General features: G+C 44.0%; 1 protein-coding gene across 1 annotated transcript; it reads right to left on the bottom strand.

The window, feature by feature from the left end:
• On the bottom strand, window positions 1-18242 carry LOC143353295 (insulin-like growth factor 2 mRNA-binding protein 1). The gene is made up of 2 exons (XM_076786498.1): window positions 18068-18242; window positions 1-123 (listed from the first exon to the last, which is right to left on the bottom strand). The coding sequence occupies exons 1-2, from the start codon at window positions 18240-18242 to the stop codon at window positions 56-58; spliced, it is 243 nt and encodes an 80-aa protein (XP_076642613.1). The 3' UTR covers window positions 1-55.
• Window positions 18243-24311: the final 6069 nt, after the last annotated feature.

Here is a 24311-nt window from a genome sequence, read left to right as displayed (position 1 = left end):
TTAAACGGAGTCCCAGCTTTTGTGAAGATGTATGTCAATATGAATGATCGAAAACTCACCGTTTCTTCGGTCCACTAGCTACGGACGGCTCGACGACAAGAGACGATCCGAGGTAGGTGTATCCTGGAACAAGAGGGGAATAAAAAAATTATTTCAAAAAACGAGTCCACGAATGATTTATTCATACACGTAGTTGATGAATAAGACAGTAGGTAGGAAGAGGAAAGTAAAAATAACCATCGCATCTATGTAACTACGCAACTGTGCCGCTTAGCCGTATTGTCTGTGCGGTAGCATCGACGAGGGTAGAGGAATTAGTTCATTGGGTCAGTGCGGACAACCTGTTTGAATCCGCGGTTCGCTTGAACTCTGACCCTGGTCAGAAAGACCGATGGGAGATTTTCCCATGGAAAAATACGCTCGCCACCGGTTTCGACCCGAGGAGGAGAACAAGAAGAAGAAGAACTTGACCGTTGCTTCCGGGTTCTGTTTTGCACGTGAGCAGTGTCCAATAGCGCAACAAACGCTTGCAGTGATCCACAGCGATCGTATGGTTCACTCATATTCTAATCAGGATCAAGAGGTTATGTGAACGTATGTATGGTCATAGTCTCGTGCTGGTGAATTTTTTCGACATGCTCCGAAGGGTCTCTACGCGCCTATATGTATATATATGTATGTATGTGTATACAAGTATTTCCTTTCCTAGGCGCCAGGTGTCTTCTGCCAGTTAGGACCCATCTAATTTTCCCTAACCAGTTCCTCGCAGAGTGTATTGCAAAAAAATCCACAAAGCTATTAATACCAGCGTAACGAAACGAACGTTTCTGTTCGGCCGTTCGTGGGATCAAAACTTGGACAAACGACGAATTCGGGTTAACCACTCTTGTGGTTTGCAATTGTCGCGCGTGCGAGTCCGGGGGTAATTATTTTCTGACAGTAACATCGCCCTGTTTAACGATTCATTAAAAACTCCACGACAAAGGACAACTGGTGCTAATGAATTTTAAACAAAATACTACTTCCTGGAAAACAGCGCGTAAATGCGATTGCATGCCATTCATGGTGGAATTATAGAACTTTTTTAAATAGCATAAAGGATAAGACCAGACTGAAGTAGCTAAAGAATTTTATTTACCCCTCGAACACTAATTTTCTGTAGTAAAATGATTGCAACTAATCTTCATAGTTTTGTGCCATTTCAACAGGATAAAATTATTTGTTTGTTTTGATGTAAATTATATTTTTCTTCTTAGAGAAGAAATAACATCTATTTACTTATATTTTTATTTCAGATCACGATGAATTTTTTTAAAGAGAAGTTGTAGGGTTAAAGCAATTAAAAATTCGTAACATCTACGGGCGATGTTCTCCCATTGCGAAATAAATTTGACTGCTTTGTGTGTGTTACTTCTGTTTCATGTCGCTCAGCTCCGTTTTAAAGTTGCGGTTAGTTATTACGAATTCGCACGGCGATGCTTGTCACCGTCTCGCGTCCTGATTAAAAAAATACGTTATGAACATTAATTCGTTCCGGGAAATGTGATTCAGCGGCACGAAACTATTTGGCACGGCATGCGTTAAGCTCCCTTTGAAGAATTTTATTCGCTTCGAAGCGAGTATCCTTCAGCGCTTTGCCAGCCAAGGTCACCGGAAGGATGTCAACAAAATTCAGTCCGGTGACGCGTTCTCGACCGTTATACCACTTTTCTTCTCCATTCCGAAAATTGTTTGATTACTTTTCTTCTTTAATCTTTTTGCTTATGGTATTGTAAGCTTATAGTCTGCAAATCGGAGTTCTTACACTTCAACGGGTGATAAGCTTGCATGATAATTTAAATATCCCTTGAAATGTTATTATCCACTCTATTATATCTCTCTGTTATATTCACAGATATTCTCTGTTCATATCTGCTAATATCTAATGGATAAAACGGAAGAGATAAATAAAAACGCGATTTTTTATTTTGAAAATGCTGTGAAATGTGTAAGTTTCTTCTATTTGTATTGTGAAATTAACCGCAATTTGTTTTAGAATGTTAATAAAAAATGAACAAAGCGTTATCGTAGGATCTTCCATGTAATTATTTCCATTAATTAACATACATACGTATGTACATCTCCTGGAGGTCAGCGCCAACCATATTATTTTACTTACGGTGTCGAAATTAAATTATTCGCATACTAAATACAGCGGTACACCTTTACGTAATTACTCAAACTATCAAGCAAGTTGTATACGCTTGAGCACAAAATACGGCAAAAGTTCAATAGTAACAATCTTTTTCTTTTTTTTACATTCCAGAAATATAAATTCCAGAGTGTATTATTTTAACACTGGGTCAAAATGAAGCCAACTTAAAATTATTGGACAGTTTATAACGAGATGAAAATCCTTTGATTTCGCAAGTTGTTTCAGTGTCTGTTAGCATCGGTTTGCGTACGAGATGCGCGTGCACGGGAATTTTCAAGGACCGCGATTCGCGAGGATAGATCAATACCGATAGGGACAGCATATTTTTTTAAAATTCCTTTTTTCCCTGGACAAACCACCAAGCATGTCTCGGCAAAACCGGGTAGATCTTTTGGCCGGGTACAATGGCGTGTGGTGGAACAGTGCTGCGAGGAGTCTACTAAACGCGGTAGTTTGCTCGGTACAATGAGGGTATATAACCTACCGGGCGGTATATCTTGGGAATTCGGATGAATTAAAAATGCGTGTATAAAGCGTAAAGCGAAAGAGAGTGGACGTAGATGGCACGGTGTCTATGTGCACGCTCGAAAGCGAAAGAAACGAACGAGAAACTCGGCGAAATAAAAACGGAAAAAATAAAAGGAAAAAGCTTAGTAGCACCTAAATGGCTACTTAGTATGTTCCGTGTCGAGTCTCCCCTCGAACGGTCCCATCTTCTCCCCGTACCAGCAATATTCGAAAGTGTTTCTGTGCACGAGTGCTCGGCCGAGTACAACAGGTTTCATTCGAAAGCCAATTCGCGACAAGGTGCGAAAGAGCGAACGCGATGGAAGAGGAAGGAAAGGTGGTTAGGACAGTGGTTGACGAGGATTTCGTTCGATTCTGATGTCGCATAGTGTTCGACGTGTGCATCCACGCTCGATTTCACGTGGTCGGCGTTTCGGTGGCTTCCCGACGGACGAGTTGGTCGACGCCGCCGAGCTAGAAGCGATCCGGAAAACGCGCGTGCATCCCTTTCGAAAACGGGACACCCGTTATACGTTTAAAATATACCGGCATCTCGTATGGGGCGCGCTGCTAAGAAATGCAGAAACAGCAGTTGCTATGCTAGGTGGTACTCCCTACGAACACAGACGTAGACGTTTGCGCGCGCTACACGCCGAGAAGCCCTCTACCTCGATCTTTCTAAGCACCGGTGAAATTCATGCACAAGAGGAGAGGCGCGCGCGCACGCACTCTGCCAGCCACTCGGCACGCACACACGCGTGCCCCGGGAACGCGCGCATCTTCTTCTTACCCGGTCACACACGGATTTTCGGGGGTTCGTACGCGCGGGATCGCCGCCGTGCCGGTGTGTTTGAGTTTGAACGAGGCGCGTGCACACACGCGCGCACGCATACGCGCACACCGCCACGGCCGGTTCACGAGGGAGTAGAAAGAGCGAACTAGAAAAAAGACGAGAAAGAGAGCGAGCGAGAGGAAGCGAAACAGCGCCGACACGAGGGGTGTAGCAGTGGTGGTATTAGAACGGCAACGAGAAGGGTACGGAACGGAAAAGAGGGAGTGGAAATAAGATAGGGAAGGCAGTGTACGAGGGACGACAAAGTAAAAGAAAGAAGGATAGCGGTCGAGAGAGGCCGAAACGGAAAGAGAAAGAGCGATCGAGGAGGAAAGGAGAAGTAGAGAGGGAGAGAGAGAGAGAGAGAGAGAGAGAGCAAGCGAGCGAAGCAAAAGGGATGGAGCAACGTAGAAAAAGGGAGAAGAACAGATAGGGGGAGGGAGAGAGAAAGAAGCTGTTTCAGCTAAGCGCAGCCAGGGTCTAGAAGCGAGTTTTCGGATCGAGTCAGTGTATGTGGGCAAGAGAGTAGGTTAGCGGGCTCTCCCGAGGGAGAGGGTAATACTAGATTGTCCTGCTGAACGAGCAGGATGGCAAGTGCCTTTATAGTGGGTCAGTACTAGCCGGCACCCGGCTAGCAAGCCTTCAAGGTCTCCTTAGTGCTCCTACCTCCTTCCTCCTCCCTCCTCCGAGCCCACCATCTTCCCTCCTTTTAGTCTACAACGAAAACTGCCAGGTAGGTGAGGGCCAGCGAGCGAGAGCAAGCTTAGGAGAGCTATCCGGAGGTCGTCGCGCAACCCACCTAATATATATTCATTCTTTCTCCCTCTCGCTCTCCCTCCTTCTCCCTCGTTCTCTCGCCCTCCGCGATACCTTCTCTCTTTTCATTCTTCGCTTCTCCTCTTTGTTCGTCTCCCTCTCTCTCTCTCTCTCTCTCTCTCTCTCTCTCTCTCGCTAGGTTTCGCTGGTTTTTTAGCTGAAATCCAGCCGAGCACTCGGTGCTCGGGCAAACGGACGCGTTTCGCGTTCCCGATCGTTGACTCACGATCCCGTTAAAACACATTCAACGCCGATACCATCGATCGGCAATTATTGAATGTTCGCCGTTCGATAAGAAGTCGACGCAAGGGCAGCTGGGTTAACGAGGAAGATTACGGGGGAGAGTTATTTCCACGGTGCTATCGGCGATCGACGTTTATTTATAACGCGTTATTAATAGAATCACGTTCATTACGCGATAAACTGACGTAGCCGCCTGCCACGGGGAACGTGGCCCGGCGGTTTCTACATCCGACTCGCCGCCGATGCAGCAGTTTTCGTATCGCGGCGCTTGATACCCCGCGGGACACGGTTGTTCGATGCAGACCGGGGCCGCTTGCAGTCGAGCGACGAATTTCGTTAACGATCGCCGCCGCACCACAACGCGCCTAGCCGGTGAAGTTACCGATACGAAATATACGTACACAACGGACTCGCGTGACCCGGGATGTAACCCGGCGGTTTTAGAAATTCTATTACAACGATAAGACCGGCTGTACAGGATGACATAACAGCGAAGAGTTTCTTGCGCTGGTCGAAGAGCAACGGAGACCGGACTAGAAGGACGAGCACCGGAGATAAGGAGCGATAGAGAGAGAGAGAGAGAGAGAGAGAGAGAGAGAGAGAGAGAGTGAGAGAGAGAAGGGTGGGGGGAGAAAGAGAGAGCACGGGCTCCACGGGGAAGTAATAAAATATTTGGGTAGCGCTGAGCGGGAATGGGAATGGGAATGAGAACAGGTTCCTGTTGCGCATTCCAGGCCGATGCTGAATACCGATGCCTTGGACACAGCGGTTGGCACGGCTAGGTACATAAATTACTATTGAGTTACAACTCGCTAGTTCAGTCCCACGGAAATCCTTTGCATCGGTGAGTCACGGGTCAAAATTGCCCGAATTCAACAGGCGATCCGCCGATCGAACTTCCGAGCGAGTCGTTCGTCTCTTCGATCCCAGAACCGCGCAGCTACATTACTCCGGCTAATTGTCAAGGATTCGCCGATTTCTCCGTTTCCCTAACGTTTTTCCAGGGCAGAGGTGTACCGTAATTGTTTTCGTCAGGGACGCGCCGAAACGTTCGAACTTCCGCCAAAGGATCGCGTGCTTCCACGGGGAACGCTGTAATTACTTTACTGGCTCTTCAGCGAGGAATTCCAGGACCGAGGAAACGTGGGCAGACCTCAAAGCGATCGTGAACGTTACCCGGGTCTAAAGGACGATTATTTGAGGATAAACTTACACGGCCGGTCGCGTGATTAAAGGCGATTCGTCATTCGAGAATCGTGTGTACGTGTGTATGGCGTAATGTTTGCTGCGTGTGTACTGGTATATATCAATAATTAACGAGCTGGTAATATACAAGATATCGGCGAAACTTCCCGTGGTGCTAGAACCTCTGATATAACGAGTCGAACCGAGATACCAATCACAAAAACACAGATGGTCGAGCATGTACAACATGCTTCCCGGGCAAATATTACGATCCGTTAATGAAGTTACCGAGGAACGTTCGTTGCTTGAACGGGCAACGTATATTCCGTCCTAATGTAACGTAATTAACCGCGATGTACGGCGGTTGATATCAATCTGGACAACGCGTCACCCGAAAAAACGAAAACGAGGAGACGCGTGCGACCGAAGAAGCACACAGACGAAACCCTTTTCTTTCCGAGAAACCCAAGAAATTGATATCGCGCTCGCACTGCTAATAGCCCGATGAATATTATTTCAGAAGATGAAGATAAACATGAAAGACAAACTTATTCGTGACATAGGTCAATGCGAGGAGGGTAAAGGCACATTGCGGCAAAACAAGGAAATGCGATCTATGGTTAGTGCGAACTCTGCGGAACATATTCATTTCAATTAGATGTAGATTTAGTTGTTCAATTATATCTGAAGTTAGCAAACTTTGATGTACAATAACTGCTCAGTATTGAAGGAAATGTTACATTAATTAATTGTAAAATAAGTCTGTACGGGTGAAGGTCATCTCAAGGTCGTATTTTCCGAGATCTTACGAACAATAATGTTTTTTTCAAGTGGAACGATGTTGTATTTATTTACATTTTGATAGCACGTTTCACGATGAGTACAATTATGAAGGTCACTCAAGGTCACTCAAGGGCAGCCGCAATGGAAAATAAATTGGCTCGAAGCATTGGCTCTGGTTGTTGGTATATCGTTGTATCCATTTTCATTGCGGTTGTCCTACAGTGACCTTGAGTGACCTTCTTAATAGGTCATTGTATTCGTCTCAGAACGCTCTATCAAAATGTAGATAAAAAACCATACCATTCCATCCAGAAAAGAAAACATTACTGTTCGCAAGATCTCGGAAAATACGACCTTGAAATGGCCTTCATCCACCCAGTCTTGTACCCCTCCGCCCCTGCAAATACGAGAACTTTTTTCCCAAACAATTTGTTGTATTTCTATAAATAACAAAACTGAGAGTTATTAGAGGCGCCAGACTGAAACGAGACACCCTATATAGTCCATACTTTAAAGAAGCACATTTTATAACACAAACAGGAAGAAATGCAAGATTTTGCGATATCTGAAAACAGAAAGCGATTGAATTTTCACCGTGAGCAACATACGAAGCGTAACAGAAACAGAAAATATTACCAAAACCATAATAATTAAAGTACGAGTTCTGGTAAAACTACTCGTTCGGTTAGAAAAAGTACGGTAAAATGTTGTGTTCTCATCTAAAAATAACTCCTTCTATATTTCAGCGTGTGCATAATGTTAAAATTGATTAAAATCTTTATGTTACCGCGTTTCATGTGTACAGAAACATTCTCGAAGAAGTCCGTTCCGTTCTCGACGCTTCCTCGAGTCCGCGCAGCGGTTCGCCCTAACGCGTGCCTGTTCGTTAGGGCCAATGGTTTCTACAAAATTTTCACCACGTTTCGTGCGTTGCCGTAGCACACGGCAACCTCGAAGAATTTGAAAAATTTGAGAAATATGGTGTCGCGCGTGCCCGCTCGGAAATTGTGTCGACGGGGCTATCGACAGGGCTTGACGCGCGTCGGTAAATAAAATTGGAGCATTTAGTCGGCCGGAGCCACGCTCGTTTTCGGTCTGGCAAAAAAAGAGTGCAGCAAAAATTGCTTCAGACTCTCGGTTGGCCTTGTGGCATACTTCTCCCTCCCTTTCGTCCTCCGTTCCACCCACTGGTCCCGTCCTGCTCGCTCCCGCGGGCCGCCTCTCTTCTTTCCCGCTCCTTCTCGCACACCCTTGTGCCGCGCTCTCAGCGTGAGAGCGGCCACACAAAGAGAGCACGAGGAGCACAATGGATTACTTAGACGGGTAGGTTAGTTTGCCGAATGAAGCGAATGGGCCCACGCACGTTAAGATAGGTCCTGACTGAGAATCCGCAGAAAGCGCGCGAAACGCAAAATCTTTCCTCCGATCGTCCCTCCAACCGGAAATCGATATCTGCGCGGACCGATTAAAAAAAAAAAAATGAACGCGTTACGAGTACGCAGCACTCATTAGCATAAATGGAGCAGCGTCTGACATGCCTCCGAAAATGAATCTTGAATATTTGCTCGCGCTGCATTCATGTATATATAGTTAATGTTTCTCCGTTGCATTCACTGGTTTGATATGCGGAGATGTCCTACTGGAATGTTTTTTTTTTTTTTTTCGTTCGCTACGAACATATAGGGCGGAGGACTTGGAACATCGTTGTAGAAGATGGGAAGAATTGTGTCTAACATTGACCAGAAAGTATTGTTATTATTTCCATGAATGTAGGGGGTGCTTTCAGTGCACGCCTGTTCGTAGCCGTCGAAATGTAAATTGTAAGCAGTTCTTTCAATGCATTTCACAAAACAGTTAAAAATCTATGTTCTAAATCGTTATCCACTTCCAAATGGTTGCCAAAATTAATGAGTGTTAACTTTGACAATGAATCGTATGGCGCAGTGGATGCTACGATCAACAGGTTTATCTTCGGCAAGTGCAAAGGAGCTCTTTTGATCATCGTATTTATAGGAAAGTACGAAATCGTACGTAGAAAAATAAACAAAGAAAGGTTATTAAGATCGCGCGAGTTCGTTGTTGACAAATATCGAGAATTCACTGTAACTCGATTGTCACGTCGTGGTTTCGATGCGCAGCTTATACGTCGCGACGGGTATCTTATCGGAACCGTAAAATATTGCAGTCAGCCGGTCAAGTTCATGTTACGAGTTTCCACGGTCAACAAAACCGAAGACACTGTTGCGTCATGCGGCAAACAACCGCGGATCACGGAAGGTGATCGCGCGCGCTCGAGACCGAAGTTTCGTCGACGCGTTCCCATCGGAAAAATTAGTTTCGCGTGCCGCTAATTAGCGGCGTTAACCGAGCAAAGAGATGTTCTTTAATATTTATCAGCGCGGATTTATACGGTTGTTTAGCGGTTAATTGTGCGTGCGCGAGAAACCACGGCGACCTCCTCCGGTTCTTAGCCCGTGAATGAAACACGGCCGAGACGAAATTACGCGGCGAGGCACGCGAGTGCCTGATAACGCGGCTTTTATCGAGCTCCGGGCAAAGTTCACAGTTTCACGTTTGCGCGAAGTGGACGGACACGTTATGGGTCCCCGTGCAGGACGAAACAGGCGCCTCTATCGTGGAATAAGCCGAGACGAGCCAACCTCTTCAAGCATGCATGTGTTGATACCCGTTATCGGACGAAACGATCGAAGTATCGGTATCCTAGAAATAAATTTAGTGGTGTAATCGAATTCTCTGATAAGAAACACACTTATCTACCAAATGAACCTAATCGAGCGGACACTACAGCGCTACCTCGGATTTATTTAAACGACTTTATCGTATCAACCTAAACATTTCGCTTCGTTTTCGATTAATGCACGCAACGCAAATTCAAACTAGTTTTTTCTCAGAGAGAAAATTCCGTGGCTATGTAAAATATAGCTCGGGAAGTGATGAACGCTGAAGAACAGGTGGTCACGTTGTTTGTATAGAAACATTGCGAAAGGAACTTCTGAGACAACCTAATGATATGGAGAAAAGAAAACAACGCCGGCTAAGGAACTGATGAAACTAAATAATAAAGTACATCCTGCATACTTGTCGGTAGACTAACGATACAAATTTTTCGAAAAATCCAGAAACATAAAACTCAATACAATTCAGTACGATTTTGATATAATTTGGATCTGTAAATTGGATTTCATGTGAATCCACTTTCTTGAAATTTGTCCAGAAAAATGGAGTATTCCATAAACTATCAAACCACCGAGTCTCGTTTCTCAAGAAAATACGTTTCCGGAGTTAACACTGAACCTACCACCGCCGGTCAGAATGACCGGTTCCAGAGTCTTATTTGACAATTACGGAAATTAGAAAGATGCTTTCGTCGGGAACGATTATAAAATCCAAATAAATTGAATCTCGTCTTTTTTATAAGACAACATGGACGAGTTACTTTTAAGGCCCGGTAGGTTTAGCGTTAAACGATTGCGGAAACTGAAGGAAGCAGTATTGGAGCAGCGTCGGTCGCAGAAGTGGCAGATCTGGTACCGGATTTTCCATGGGCGACGCTGACGCATGACGGTGTGAGCCGAGAGGTCGAGTTCGGCCACAGTTTCGGCGTGGCAAAAAAGAAACGCGCCAATGGAAAGAAGAAAAGAAAAGGCGCAGGAAACGGCGAGCAGCAGAAAGAGTCCCGGGGGCTTCTCGTTCGTTCATAGATTAAATCACTCGGTCACTTTTCTTTCGGATAGCCGGCCGGGACAAAGAACGCCGTTTCTTGGAACAAACTCGGTCCAGGACTCGAGAATTAAAATAATATCCGCTCGTTCGGAGATTAATGGCGCCATGGCGATGCAATTTTTCTGCGACGAGAGGCCGCGCGCGCGCGCCTCCCTCCCCCCTTCGTTTCGGTGTTCTTTCGGCTCTGCCACATATCCTATCGAAGAATCGCGTCGTATCGTTGGTTTACACACGTGCTATCGTGTTCGTACAATTCGAGTTATCTCGAGATAATCTTGATACCGTTCGCCATAGAAACGATCAACCCGAATCACGAAGCACGTCAAAGTTGAAAACCATCGAGCGCTTAACTTGCAAATTCACCGGCCGAAACTCTGTTCATACTAATCGCTTGTTTTTTTATATATATATACACATAAAAGGTCAGGGTTTCGTTGAAAGTATCGGAGAGACACACACACACACAAACGGAAAGATGGCGACGCTGGCTGGAGCGATATGAAATTACTTCGCGGAAAAATATGTCGGCACTTGATTTATTTAATCCTTAATACGCAATACCGTTGCTAATTGGGAATATTAATTAACTCTCGGTGAATCACGAGATCTCTCAGCTTCAACCGGGACTTCTGTAAGTTCGGATTTCTACAACAAAATGGCGACCGCCGAGACTGATAAACCTAGGAATGTAGTGCTCAAATACAGCGTCTGCTGATAAAGCTAAGCCGCTAACATTGTGAACCTGGTATTAGCAATGATGTCTTGTTAACACTACCGTCACATAAATATTATGTAAGAAGCGGAGATGCAATGATACTGATTCGTAAATATAGAAGAAAACGACAATAATATTCGGAGAAACTTCCGTGTACACGGATTTGAAGACTCTGTAACCTACATATAAGGTCGGGATGAAAGATCGCTTCAGATTCGCGGTAAAAAAAATCAGTTTCGCAACATCGCGTTGACGAAATGCGAAATCACCGTGGGCTCCGTTTAGTATACGACAGAGGCAGGTGCGAACGAGCTGTTCATGCCTCCTTTTTGTGCTCTCGGCCTACCGCGATCGTCATTCTGCTCTGTCTTTCTCGGTTATCCTTCGATGGATACGTCGTTGTCCGGTTCATTGACACCTGTCGAAAGATTCTGGTTTCTCTCTTCGTACCTGACAATTACGCGCACGTGGGGCCAGCCAAGCAGATTCGCTGCGGCCGCAACTGGCGGACGTAGCTCATCTCCCCCCCCCCCCACTCTCTTTCCCACTCTTTCATGTTTTCCTCCATCGCTGTGTCATAAAGATTTCGAGCGAGACGAGGGGAAACGTGGAAGGATGAAAATCATCTCGTTGGTAATTTATTGAACGCAACACGCTTCCCGGAAAGCTTCTTGGCGCGATTCACCGTGGCTGACGAAACTCTTTTCGGGATCGACCTCGGCTTCACCCTCGTGAACGAACTTATATCTAAAGACGAGCTGGCCGTTATCGCGCCGCTAAGAAATTCAGTAGATTTTCTTTATTTCGCTGTCCCGAGAAATTCAAATTTTATTCACCATTGCGATATTCGCGAGGAGTTGCTTGAAAGTGTTCCATAGAATGAAATTCACCTTGGAACATGGTGTTGTCCGAGTCTCTTTCTATTCCCCCCGTGTTGGTTGTCCAATTAGTTTCTTTGCGTAATAAAGCCGTTTAACGCTAGAACCGCCGGACCATTCAAAACGACTTGCTCCTAATTTTTTCTTTTGAAAATTTTGCGATTATAAACATGAGAAAATTCTCGAATTTGTGATTTTCTTTCTTCTAAGTTAGCGTTAGAAGAATTCGAAGAAATATTTTGTACCTCGGGAGGCGAGGTATTGAAAAAACGTCGGAGTGCTCGATACGACGGTGAATAGTCGAAGGTACAGGTTATCTACGATCATACTGACAAATCATTACAAGGGACGGTTTCACCGTTCGGATGCTGATAACTGACGCGAACGGATAAGGAAGCTCTCCGATAGCATGCAGCCCCAGAGCGGCCTCGTTCAATCGAAATCTAGCCGCGGCGACAGTTATTTGCTTGCAAGTCAACGGCCGGATATCTAAAACAAACACGTGGCTTCAAAGGCTCCTCGAATGAACAGAGGCCACGGCAGACGAAGACAATATAGATTCGACAGAGAAAAAACCTCTGGCCGCGTGGGAGGCCCGGAGGAAATAGAGAATCGCCGACGAAGCCAATATAGAAACACTCGAAATAGACTCTTTAGTTAATTTCCCGCGTACGCGCCTTACGTCTCACTGCGATACACTTTCGATTTCGTGCGATCTCCTCGCGAACAGCAAATAACATAGAACGATACCTCGACAACGCGAGAAATATATGGAATTTTACGATATGGAACGTCAAAGTTTTATTTACGCGTCGAGAATATTCAATCCCGTGGGGTGTACAGTAGTTATTCGATATATGTCCAAAACACGGGTCTAGGCAGGGACATATATCGGCCAGCAGATACTGTTCTTTAATCCACGTAGAAAAGTTCAGCGAAGCGCTAGAGGCCTCGCTTAGTGGCTCAGTGGGGACAGTTCTGGGACTTTTATCGTCTAGGCATTCGGGACATATATAGAGTAAACACTGTGTTCGCGCGCACAGATACAGATAGGCGTTGCGTTTCATTCATTTGGTAGCCTATCGTGTGTGCTCGGTGCTCACAATAGCCTCGTTCGTTCCTGGCCCCAAGAGCGTGCATTCGGTTAATGAAAGCGGATGACTATAACGAAAAAGAAGACGAGGAAAGAGACACCGCGCACTCTCTTTTCGCCGCTCTAAAGATAGCACTTCCTTCCTTCGCGCAAGCACTTTTTGCGCTTAAACTGTACATTTATGTCGGCGCGAAACCAACTTCTTTTCGCCGCTGTTCTCAACCTATCCTCCGGCCAACCAAATTTCACTCTGCCGATCTGCGGTTCGAAAACAAACAAGAAATAACTAATCTATTAACCACTGGAATCGTGACTACGATAACCGTCCACCTGATCAAAGAAAGAACGTACACTACCGCTCAAAAATATTTCTTAATTGCTCGCAAACTTTTATATTTTTCCGTTCGCTGCTACTATTCGCTTCCGTGCGACAAATACGTCGCGTGGTCGAATACAAACGGTTATGTGCGGACGTTTACGCGAATTTACATTTCTACAGATTGTTCTATGAAATTCCGGATAAAAGAGAAGTTCCCTGGCCGAAGATTTCTTATAGTCAAAATAAAGTAAATATATTTATTTCTGTGAATGTACACGTCTCATCGAATTTGAACTAGTTGCGTTCGAATTTGCGTGAATTTATGTATTTCGTAAATCGTAAGGACCAGTCACGTTAGAGTTTAACGATTTTTCAAAATTATGAAAAACCACTTTGTACCCTGTAGAAATCATGTAGTAAAGTGGTCGCAATTTGCGAGCATGTTACACGGATTTTCGTGTGATTCGCCGGTTGACTGTATTTTTGAGTGGTAGCGTAAACTACGGGCAGAGCGTGGTTATATCGTGTTATGAAGCAACAAGTAGTAAGCCTCGTCCTACTTTATCCATTCTAACGGACGCGATAAAGTTTTGGACCTCGCGTTCGATAGAGGCAAACACCGATAAAGCTGGATACGAAGTTCGTTGCATCGCGGGTTCGAAATATGCGCCGATTCGTTGAACTAACGCGATCGATCCAGCACGGAATACAGTACACGCTTGTATAATTAACCGGTGACCATTTCCGTTAACGTGAAATGCGTGCTCCTTACACGCACAAACGTGGCACGCGTTACGTGTCCGTACGAGACGAGAACGCAGACGCCGATAAGATGAGATTTTAACGGAGATAACGGTACCAATAACGACTGGCGCGATCTATCCGAATACTCATTATCGTAACTACATCGCGCATGTAAACCTAGGATTATTTTCCTCCAATTCGAACCTGTATTTTTATCGAGACAGTGCCGAGGCTCGCGATGCCCGTGGAGAAACCGAATCGTGAAGTTCCATCGGTATCGCCGGTTACCGGTGCACTGTTAACAGGTAACTTTTTTTTCGAGGACAGGTGGCCCCGGCACAGGCACGCGACAAATCAAGCCGACCGCACCGTGGACAACTGCGAAACCACGATTAAAAATATACATTCTCTCGACCGCTCCGTATTGATTTTCCGTATTGAAAAGCTACAGAAATTCAATATATTTTCAGAATTGTGTGCGTTTGAAAAAATGTCGCAAGAGAACGTTCGTTGCTGGAGGAATCGTACGATTGGTGTATTCTCGATACGCACGAGATGGTGGCCATCATTAAATGGCGGGTAGCAAAGGTTTCTCGGCAAACGAATACCGGATGGTTCAGCTCACATGTCGTCTAACCGCGACTAGCCTTAGTTTAGTTGATCTAAAACGTAACGCAACCCACCAAACTAGTTCTGTACTCGGCGGTAACGTTCCTCGCGCACGGCATTGTAGCCAAAGATCGACCCTGCATACATATGTACCCCTGCTGCAGGAGCAACGACTGAGCCTTCTGTATTGCTAACGAAATAGAGGGAGAAAAACTATTCCCTATGAACCGCTCCAATGTTCGTACCGCGCCTCTTTCTTGCAACCCGGCTTCTAAGCAAACCGACCGTTCCTTTGCTTAGTATTCTTTTGCTACATTTTACTTGCGCGAAATTTGCAACTGTCTCTCGTGCATGCCTGCAGCTTGGGACCGTCGGATCGGCCCTGAATATTTTGTCAAAAGTATAACCATATCCCGTCGACTACAATTTACGCGCGCACGGTCTCGTGAACGATTCGTCGGGAACAGCCATTATATGCTGAAAAGGTAACACGAAAGAAAGAATGTAAACCTACCCCACAGACGAGAAGCATTACATACCGGGCGATTGGCATCTCGCACGACAACGACTGTCACGAACGACGAACGCGACAGTGGTTTGTCTTGCGGCGGTTCAGCACACGAAACCAATCGCTTTGCAATTACATGCACAAATGGCCTTGTTATCCAGTGTCGGCGAGATGCTTCCAGCATTCCCGAAGAATGTCCGCACAACCTACCTTCCTGCACGAACCGCCCAATCTACCCCACTTCGAAATAATTAGCGGATCGTATATTGCAGCGGTCGAGCTCGCCAAAGCTCGTGCAAAGCTTCTCGACACACTTGTCGCTTAGTCTTAACCTACTAATTGCGTTCGACCATCGCGAAATTAACTAGACTTAACTCTCGTACGTTCCTCGTTCTGTTTCTACATAAGACTTTCTTTCCGTAAACCATAGAATAAAAATACAGTTTAAGAAGCTTAAAGCATTACTTGGCGAAGAATATCCTAGGATATGTCATATCTTCTGTGCAACTATTTCCGAGGTGTGTACGAGAGTTAATAGAGTCGATTCGCCGAGTGCCTAACACTAGAACTACCAAACTAGTCAAAATGATTGGATCCTAATTTTTTTCATTTCACAATTACTGAAATTATGAAAATGTTTTCACCAGAAATTTTTGAATGAACTTTGTGTGAATTCTGAATGGATACAATCTTGTCACTATTACAAAGCAATATGCATTAGTCGCATTTGTTGCTCGGTAGTTCTAGTGTTAAAGGATTGAAAACCGAGTATAAGGTCTAGGCGAATCCTAGACGCGTAATCGAGCAGGATACGCACAGAGTCGTCAACGGAATTTACTCGATTAGCATGGCCGTCCAATATGACGAGTGTGACTAACCGATTTCGACGAGCACGTTGAGATGAGGTTGGCGGTATTTCACGATGTAAATTTTAACCTCGACACGGAGGCAGTGGGGAACCATACGTCACGCGTACAGACGCGACCTTGACCACGTTTTTTGGACAGAAGAATCGACAACGCGCAAGAAAGCGTGAATCGTTCCTAGTCAAGCGACGATCCAATTTCCCAGGGCAAAGATGCGAATCGTTTAACGGAGAAAAAAAAAGTTCCATTCCCGTGCTTCTACAATACAACCGTACTGTAACTTACATCGGTTAAATTGATCTTTTCGGAGAGATTTTAATTAGCCTTCGACCGCCATTCTACAACGCGCTCGGCACACGCAATCGTGGATTCGTTGAATTTCATTTTTCCTTCGATAATTGAATTCTAAACTACATTGATTCTACCCCAGAAAGAACAATAGTAATCACGCGTAAGGCATCTCTAAGCAGACCTATGCTCGAAATCTGATTCGTTTACATTGTCGCTTCGACCAATAAGAAAATTATGCGTGCCTAACGACCAATCAGACCCACGTTTCTGCTAGGTGATATTTTTCTAGATGCGAAGAGGAGTTTGTATCTTTATTCGCGATGTAGTATGACCAAGGGCTTATTATTCTGATAAAGCAACGAAAGAACTGTGACTACAATTCAATTTAAAATACTTGAATTTAATCTTAACGTGTGGCACGGTAACACGTTAACACGTTATCGCACGATTCTATCGTAACACGCGATTCGGTACACGAATTACTATTGTCGTATATAATAAAACCCGGCAATCGTATTGATCGGCGACAGCGCATGTCGCTCGACGTGAACGATTATCAGAAAGTTATCTCTAAGGCGAACCCACATGCGTGACCTTGCCGGTATAACCGGCTTCGCCATCTTGCCGATGCGTGCGCCTCTCTCACCACGTGGATGAGTTTTTCACACGACACGAGCACTCGTAGAGAAGAGCCGAATCTTTCGCGTCGACGTGAAACGAATTTGAAAAGCTGAATTAAATATCTCGTTGGGATCACAGTGGCACAGGGATCCGCTGAATCTTCACAAATCGGGAATTGTTTACTGTCAGAAAGTTTGGTTACGCGGTCGCGAGAGATATTGAATGGAAATACGACCGTTTTTCGGCGGAAGCATTTTTTCGAGGTCGCACGCAGAGGTTCTCAAAGCGATAGATACCGAGCAGCGGTTCTTCCGAAACGCATGTTCGTTCACAACGATCTTTTCATTCAAGAACGCGCCCAAGTCTGCCACTGTAATCGAAACGACCATGAAAATCGGACAGTCAACGATATCGAACGATTGTCCTTTCATGGAAAAATACAATTGACGATTGACACATTTGATGACAGAAAAACGCTGTCAATCGTGTATAGGTTATGAAATATATATATATATATATACATACAACACATAATACGTAATCGAGATATTTGTAATACTAAAAGTAGATAGGAAAGGATGATTTATATACAGGAGACAGGGAGATGATAATATAATTATGTACAAGAAATGGTGAAAAGCATAATATGTACAAGCGTGCAAAACATGTATATTTCTACTAAAAAAAAAATATGTCTTACATACTAGTTGAAAAGCGTGTAATGAGAAGCAGCGTGATTTTACCGTACGCGCACAGACAGAGCTCGTCGTGTGAAACGCGTCTGCTCGTATGTGTACGCGCAGGACATTATATATAAAGCGGTAAAAGAGTTTGATAGTTTCGAAATTATCAAGCCTTCTAAATCCGTGGTGTCTGGCCAGGCCGAGGTTGTGAGATCTCGTCGTATAGTCACCGTACGCGACACCAGGAGACCCTGTGGAATAGCAACAGCAGCGAGCAGTAAATGCAGCGATATATACAGAGGAAGCGGAACATAGTAAAAAAAAGCAGTACTGTTCAACGAGGCCGGTATCAGCTATGCGAAAAGCATCGATAGGGAGGAGTGTGTTAGCGCGGTCGGATCGATCGTTTTATCTCGTCCGTTGGTTCTGAACTCACCATTAAGCTTGTCGATAGCACGGTCCGCCACGGATTGATCGATGCAGTCGATGAACGCGTAGCCCCCGCGTTTCACCAGGATCGTGGTGCACGACAAATTATGGTCCTGGAAGAGTTGTCGGAGTGCACTTTCGTTACAATCCGACGGGAGATTTCCCACATACAACTTCGACATGGTTGTTAGCTCGTTCTTGGATGCTATAGTGACCGCTTTTCCGAGATAAGTCTCGGTCACGTGGCTTCAGAAATTTGCAACCTCAGTGTGTCACGCGTTCGAACGTAGTAGGATCGCTGCCGATGCGATGCGAGACGATGCAAGGCGATGCGATTCGATGCGATGCGATGCGACGCGGTGTGCACACGATGCCAGCCAACGAGAATGCGATCGCGACGCGAGGGAAAAAAAGGGGGAAAAAAAAAGAGAAAACGATCGAGTATCTCGCACCCGTAACGAAACTAAGGGATGCGGGGGCGAGGGGAGCGGGGTGATTCACCTAAAACGGACTGTAGGCGAATTTCCGACGACGACACGAGCAGCACCGCACGTCTCGACACCGCGGGGACCGTTTAACTGTTTGTCCGTGCAGGCCGGGGAACACGTACCGCGAAAACCAGCAGCGGCAACGGCAAACGACAACGACAACGACGACGTCGGTGTTCTTGATATCACGCGAGAGAGAGGTAACGTACACGGCACCGCGTGTTCTCGGTCGGTTTTCCCGTGTACGGCTTCTTTCCTCCTCGAATTGTTCTCGGTTGTTACAGACGATGCTCGGGCATCGAACACGATTGTCCTTCTCGCGTGGTAATACTCGGCGTAATTTTCGCGTTTCGCACACCAAAACGTATGTAAAGAGGCACAGGGAAGTATTTTTGCGACGTTCTTCGACGATCTTCTGAGCGTTTCTGGCTGTACTGTCTTTTGTTTCTTCGTTTCTTCCTTTCCTTTTCGTACGGCCGTCTATTTCCCGCTCGCTTCGAGATGCAACAACCGACTCGCTCTTTCTCTCTCTCTCTCTCTCTCTCTCTCTCTCTCTCTCTCTCTCTCTCTCTCTCTCTCTTACGTTCTCTTTCCTTCACGCTCTTTCTCTTTCTCGCTGCTCTCCTTCTCTCTCTTTCTCTGTCTGTCTGTCACTAAGCTCGGCACCGGTAGTACACACAGACTCGGCGTGGTTTCCGGTGGTAGTGGATGATGACGATGATGCCCCTCGAGCCAGCTCGATCACACAAACCGACGAAGATGACTGTGACCAACGATCGGACAGAGCTCACCACGAAGAGACCGTGTCTTCTCAGAAACGACTCTTGAACTTTTTTAAGGTTAAGGGACGCGCGTTTGACCGTTCTCTCGACGATTCACCGTCTACTCAGTGACTCCTCTTTTCTCTATCTCTCTCTTTTTCTCCTTGTTTCCTCTCCTCTCTTCTTGCGACGACCACGACGACGCACCTTCCTACCAAGCTCTTCTCTCTTTGGCTAGACCACGATACCACGTCCGAGGAGCTCTCTCATTCGGCGATTTCTTTCTCCCTCTTTTTCGCTAGTACTTCACCCTTTCTCTCTCGCTCCTCCGTCATTTCGCGTGTCCCAGAAGAAGAAGGGAGGGAGGGAGGGCGGCAATGCGATGCAAACTCGTCACTCTTCTCCTCTTTTTTTTTTCTTTCTTTCTTTTTCCCTCCTCCTTCTTCTTCGCTCCTTTTTACCGGGCGTATAGCATACCCGTCTCTCCTTGCCGCTCTCGTGCGTGCACTTTCTCACTCTTCTTTTTTTTCACTCCTGTTGTCCGTCCTGTTCTAGCGACTAGAAGCTCCGAGCGTTTAGCGGGAAACCGACTCGAAATTCGCGAGTGGCTAGCACCCGATTGGCCGGTTCGGTACCACGTGGCTGCCCCACCAACTCCCGCCTCTGCTCCGGATTGGACGATTTTCGCACGCCGGTTTTCGCAGCCGGCAACGCGCCTGTCTGCGTGCCGTGCATGCATGCTTTTGCGTACATACGTGTTCTCGCGCGCTTGCTAGGGTCCTGCGTGCGTGCGTGCGTGCGTGCGTACGTGCGTACGTGCGTGCATGGTGCGTGTACACACGCGCCTGTCGTGTACGCGATTAGGAAACGTACAAGATGCTCTGCGCGTGTGTCGGAGGAATGAGAACGCGCGAGCGCAACCTTTCTTCTTTTTCTCGTCCATTCTCTCCACCGTTTACTCGCTCCTCCTCTTCGTTGCTTGCTCGGTCCCTGCAAAAATCTACCGGGTGTTTTCGGTGAACGGTAGCACAGTTAACGAGTTCCTTGCTCCTGCGCACCGCACCGCACCGCACCGCTCGTCTGCATATTGAGAATGTTGCAAGAATCTATCGGTCGCTTTTCTTCTTTTTTCTTTCTTTTCTTTCCTTTTCTTTTGTGCTAAACCCCACTCTCCTGGGAAGATGCGTGTGTGTCCAACGAACGAATCGAAGATGTGTATCTTCGCCCCGTATTTGCATTTATATAGTGACACGGCACTTTCTTAAGCATAAGTTTCGAGCATCGATGAGCTCCTCGTGTAACACTATGTTGCCAGTGTGACGCACCGCTCGCATAGATACTTTGTTATGTATATGCATAATGAACCGGTGACTCGCAAGCATCTTTTCTATTCGTGACACTTGAAAACCTATGCTTTTTCCTTAGAATCCCCTACCGTGGGACTCGTTGATGATAATTGTTGCCGCGAGTTTCGTTCGATGGTACGCGATTATTCCTGCCCTTTTAATATTTTAATTCTTACGTTTCGGTGGTCGCTTTAACGCACATGTGCAGAATATTATGAGTTGGATTATTTGTAGGGTATCAAAACGAATTCCATGCAAGCATAGCAACATTAATATGATCGTTTGATCGTTGCTTTTCGAAACTGATAAATTAAACGGTTTCGTCGCAGACGAATTTTCAGACTTGCCACGTTGCTGCACACTGTGCAAGGGATAAACAAATTCGCTCTTACGTTAGAGCAGAATTGCAGCCGTAAAGGGGTGGAGTGAGACAGCTGCCCGTGTGCCCAGGGTCAGGGTGCTCAGGGTAAGAGGTTGAAAAAGGAAGAAACTGCGTCCATGTTGCCTCTATTCACCTGCCTTGCTTTAGCGGCGACGTAAGACACGGCTAATAAATGACGATTAATTAGCCGAAGGTGTGGTCCCGACCATAACTGATGCTTGATTAGTCAAGAGCGGAGACGTTTATGTACCATTATTAAGCGAATAATGGCTTTTACGTATCTTATGGTCGTATTTTAATAAATAAACAATAAATTCATTGGTAGTCTAAATATCGAGGTAACAATAAATTTACAGAAATGATAAATATGTATTTCGTTGGTAATCATTTTTATCGCTGAATATAATGCATATCTTTTTTCAAATTATGCGCGCTTACGATCACTGTAACTAATAATCAAAAATAAATAAGATAATTTGGTGATTGACAAAATGTACGGTATTATTTTCGATTTTTTACATGATTTCGTTGCGATTAAATCGAAAAGTAACGCATAGCGAAATAAAAATTATGTTTGGAAATGGAGGAGCGATTGAGAATATAGTCGACTACAATTCGGTGTGCCATCCGGTTTTCGTGTTCCCCTACATACCCCTCCCAATTTTAGAACGCCTATTCCGACCCTCCGGTAGCTTAGAACTATTCGATTACCCCTGTCCACCGTTTAATGGGGGCGTCCTTAGAAACGTATGGAAAGGAAATTTAGCTACAGGATATTATACACGCTCTTCTAGCTTGCACAGAAAAAGCAAATATGCAAAGAGAATTTGCTGATGTCTTGATCTGTTGCATTATATAATTTATTTCACACCTGCACCAACAAAATTTTCAAAAATATTTCCTTCTGTTGCGAGCCTAGTTAACACGTTGATATTCAAATTACAACTCCCAGAACATCGAATGAAAATCAAAGTAATTTATTTAATGAAACCGAAGTTACATTATTTCTTTCTTTATTTTACAGCTGCGACAATAAAATTTACCTAAAAATATTTTATGCAAGTGTAGGACTGCACTATAATACATGTAACACCGGCTTAATATTTGTTTAATTATTGTATCACATCATTACGATCACTTTTTCGAGTAATTTCAAATAAAAGAAATATTTATAGATAGAGTTCAATTACTTTCATCGTTTACAAATATTCTTTTAGCGAATATAAAAAGATAATTATTATATATAGCCAAATTTTCATGATATTCCCATTAAGGAATTGGCTACGAAAATTTTTGGATAACTACTCAATCTTTAACTTGTTGCCTAAATTTTTAACTTGTGATTAGGAAATACCAATGTTGACACTTGTTCTTATAGTTCTTATAATTTATGTAAATCTCATATAAACTTTGTAAATATTATGTAAACGGTGTTAGTGATCCGACGTAATAGGAACTGCGCAGAAGATGCGCAATGGTGGAAATTTCTCCTCCATAGAAAATCGAGCAATAGTGCCTGACACCCAGAGGGTGGAACATCGACTTGCACAGATCCAGCTGAGAAAAACAGTCAACTTTGTTCATGTGTTATTCTGTAAATAATAATTTGAGTAAGTATGTAAACGTCAAGTAATTATCATATATGTTTATATACCGTTAGATATATCTGGAAAATACTCGAGCTCTATAGATATTGTTTATCTACAATATATTTGACGTATCCTTCTATAATAATAATCTTTTCACGATAGGTATGTGAGCCACATTTTTTCTGAATCGATCCTCCATCCTAGATAAAGATGTTGTGTATCTTAATTATATGTATTTATTAATTATTATACCTAGTAATTATATGGATAAAGATATTTCATGTATTTCTTTATCATTAACGAATTGAACAGTTATAGCGCTTTTCATCTACCATATAAACGCCTACTAAATTAAAAATTTCGTTTAGTGATTTCTAGAGTCAAATTTTGTTGATGTTACTTCATTTGACGATAGTCATTAATTTTGTTATCGTTTCATTTCCGATCCTCTAACAGTTAACATATTTTGTTTACTTTGCCGGTCCCCCATGGATAAAGGAAAAGGAATTAGGAAAAATCCATGAAATGGAAAATAAAATGGAGAGCTGTTCAGGGTTCGCAGCTGCCGTGCGGTATATTATGTGATTTTGGTTCGACTGAGTCGAAAGTGCAATCTGCATCTGTGAACTGCCGGCTGTTTCTGCACAGACACCGGGATGAATGGGTTTTACAAATGAAAATTTAAAATTGGAGAAAGTGATCAAATCCTTGATTTACTGCAAAACATATTTTAATTTAACGTTAATAATATATCGGTTTTCTTGTCAACGTTTAGGAAGTGCTAATATTGATTTTTTCTATATTGAATCTCTAACGAGTGAAGTTATTTGGATCAAAGATTTTGTATGTTTATAACCCTTAAGATTTAAATGAAATTCATTGTAAAACATAAGAATTGTTATTTTAGAAGCATATAATATGAAATACATAGTTACTATAATTACTGTGTTATGTTTAGCTGCTTGGTTTTATAATAATTTATATCAATTAGTATATAGATTAACTGTTTGTAATACTATTTTTAAATTTGCGTTTCATAACAATAAACAAGTTTCGAATGCAACACGCATATCGTGTTTGTTGTATCTTAATTAAATCAAAACAATGTAGAATATACATTCTATTTATTGATTATTATACCATTTATTGTTTCTTTTATTTAATTAACATGTCCTTTTAACTGGAACGTCAATCAATAATAAATTTCAATTTGAAAACGCAAAGATTTAAAAACGTAGATATGCTCGAACACGGTTTAAAAGTAATGTTATGGAATTAAGTATACTTGACAGAATATTGTTAGCCTAATTGCTATATTATTGCAAATAGCAGAGATATAGATGATTGTATTAGAAAAACAAGTAGGCTAATGTACTACTAAGCCATATGGAGAAATACTATTGGATATGCTTCGTTAATGTTTGAAGCTATAGCAACATGTTCGCATTAGAAACTTGTTAAACAAAATCTGTTGTATTTCCATTATTAATATCTTTTTCTTTTTTAATTAGAAAAGGTTACCAACGTGTCATAACTGTCGATAAGTTAGGATTTAGGAGATTTCTAACTTGCCTACGCAGCAGCCACCACTGAACAAAACTTTACCCCATATTTGTCGCTAGAGGGTTTTTGAGCGTCGCCATGAATTAGCAAAATTCCGTTATTTGTTACTGTTGCTGCATCTT

Source organism: Halictus rubicundus, chromosome 4 (assembly GCF_050948215.1).
Source record: "Halictus rubicundus isolate RS-2024b chromosome 4, iyHalRubi1_principal, whole genome shotgun sequence".
Classification (NCBI taxonomy): Eukaryota; Metazoa; Arthropoda; class Insecta; order Hymenoptera; family Halictidae; genus Halictus; species Halictus rubicundus.
This window is presented reverse-complemented; position numbering and strand designations above follow the sequence as displayed.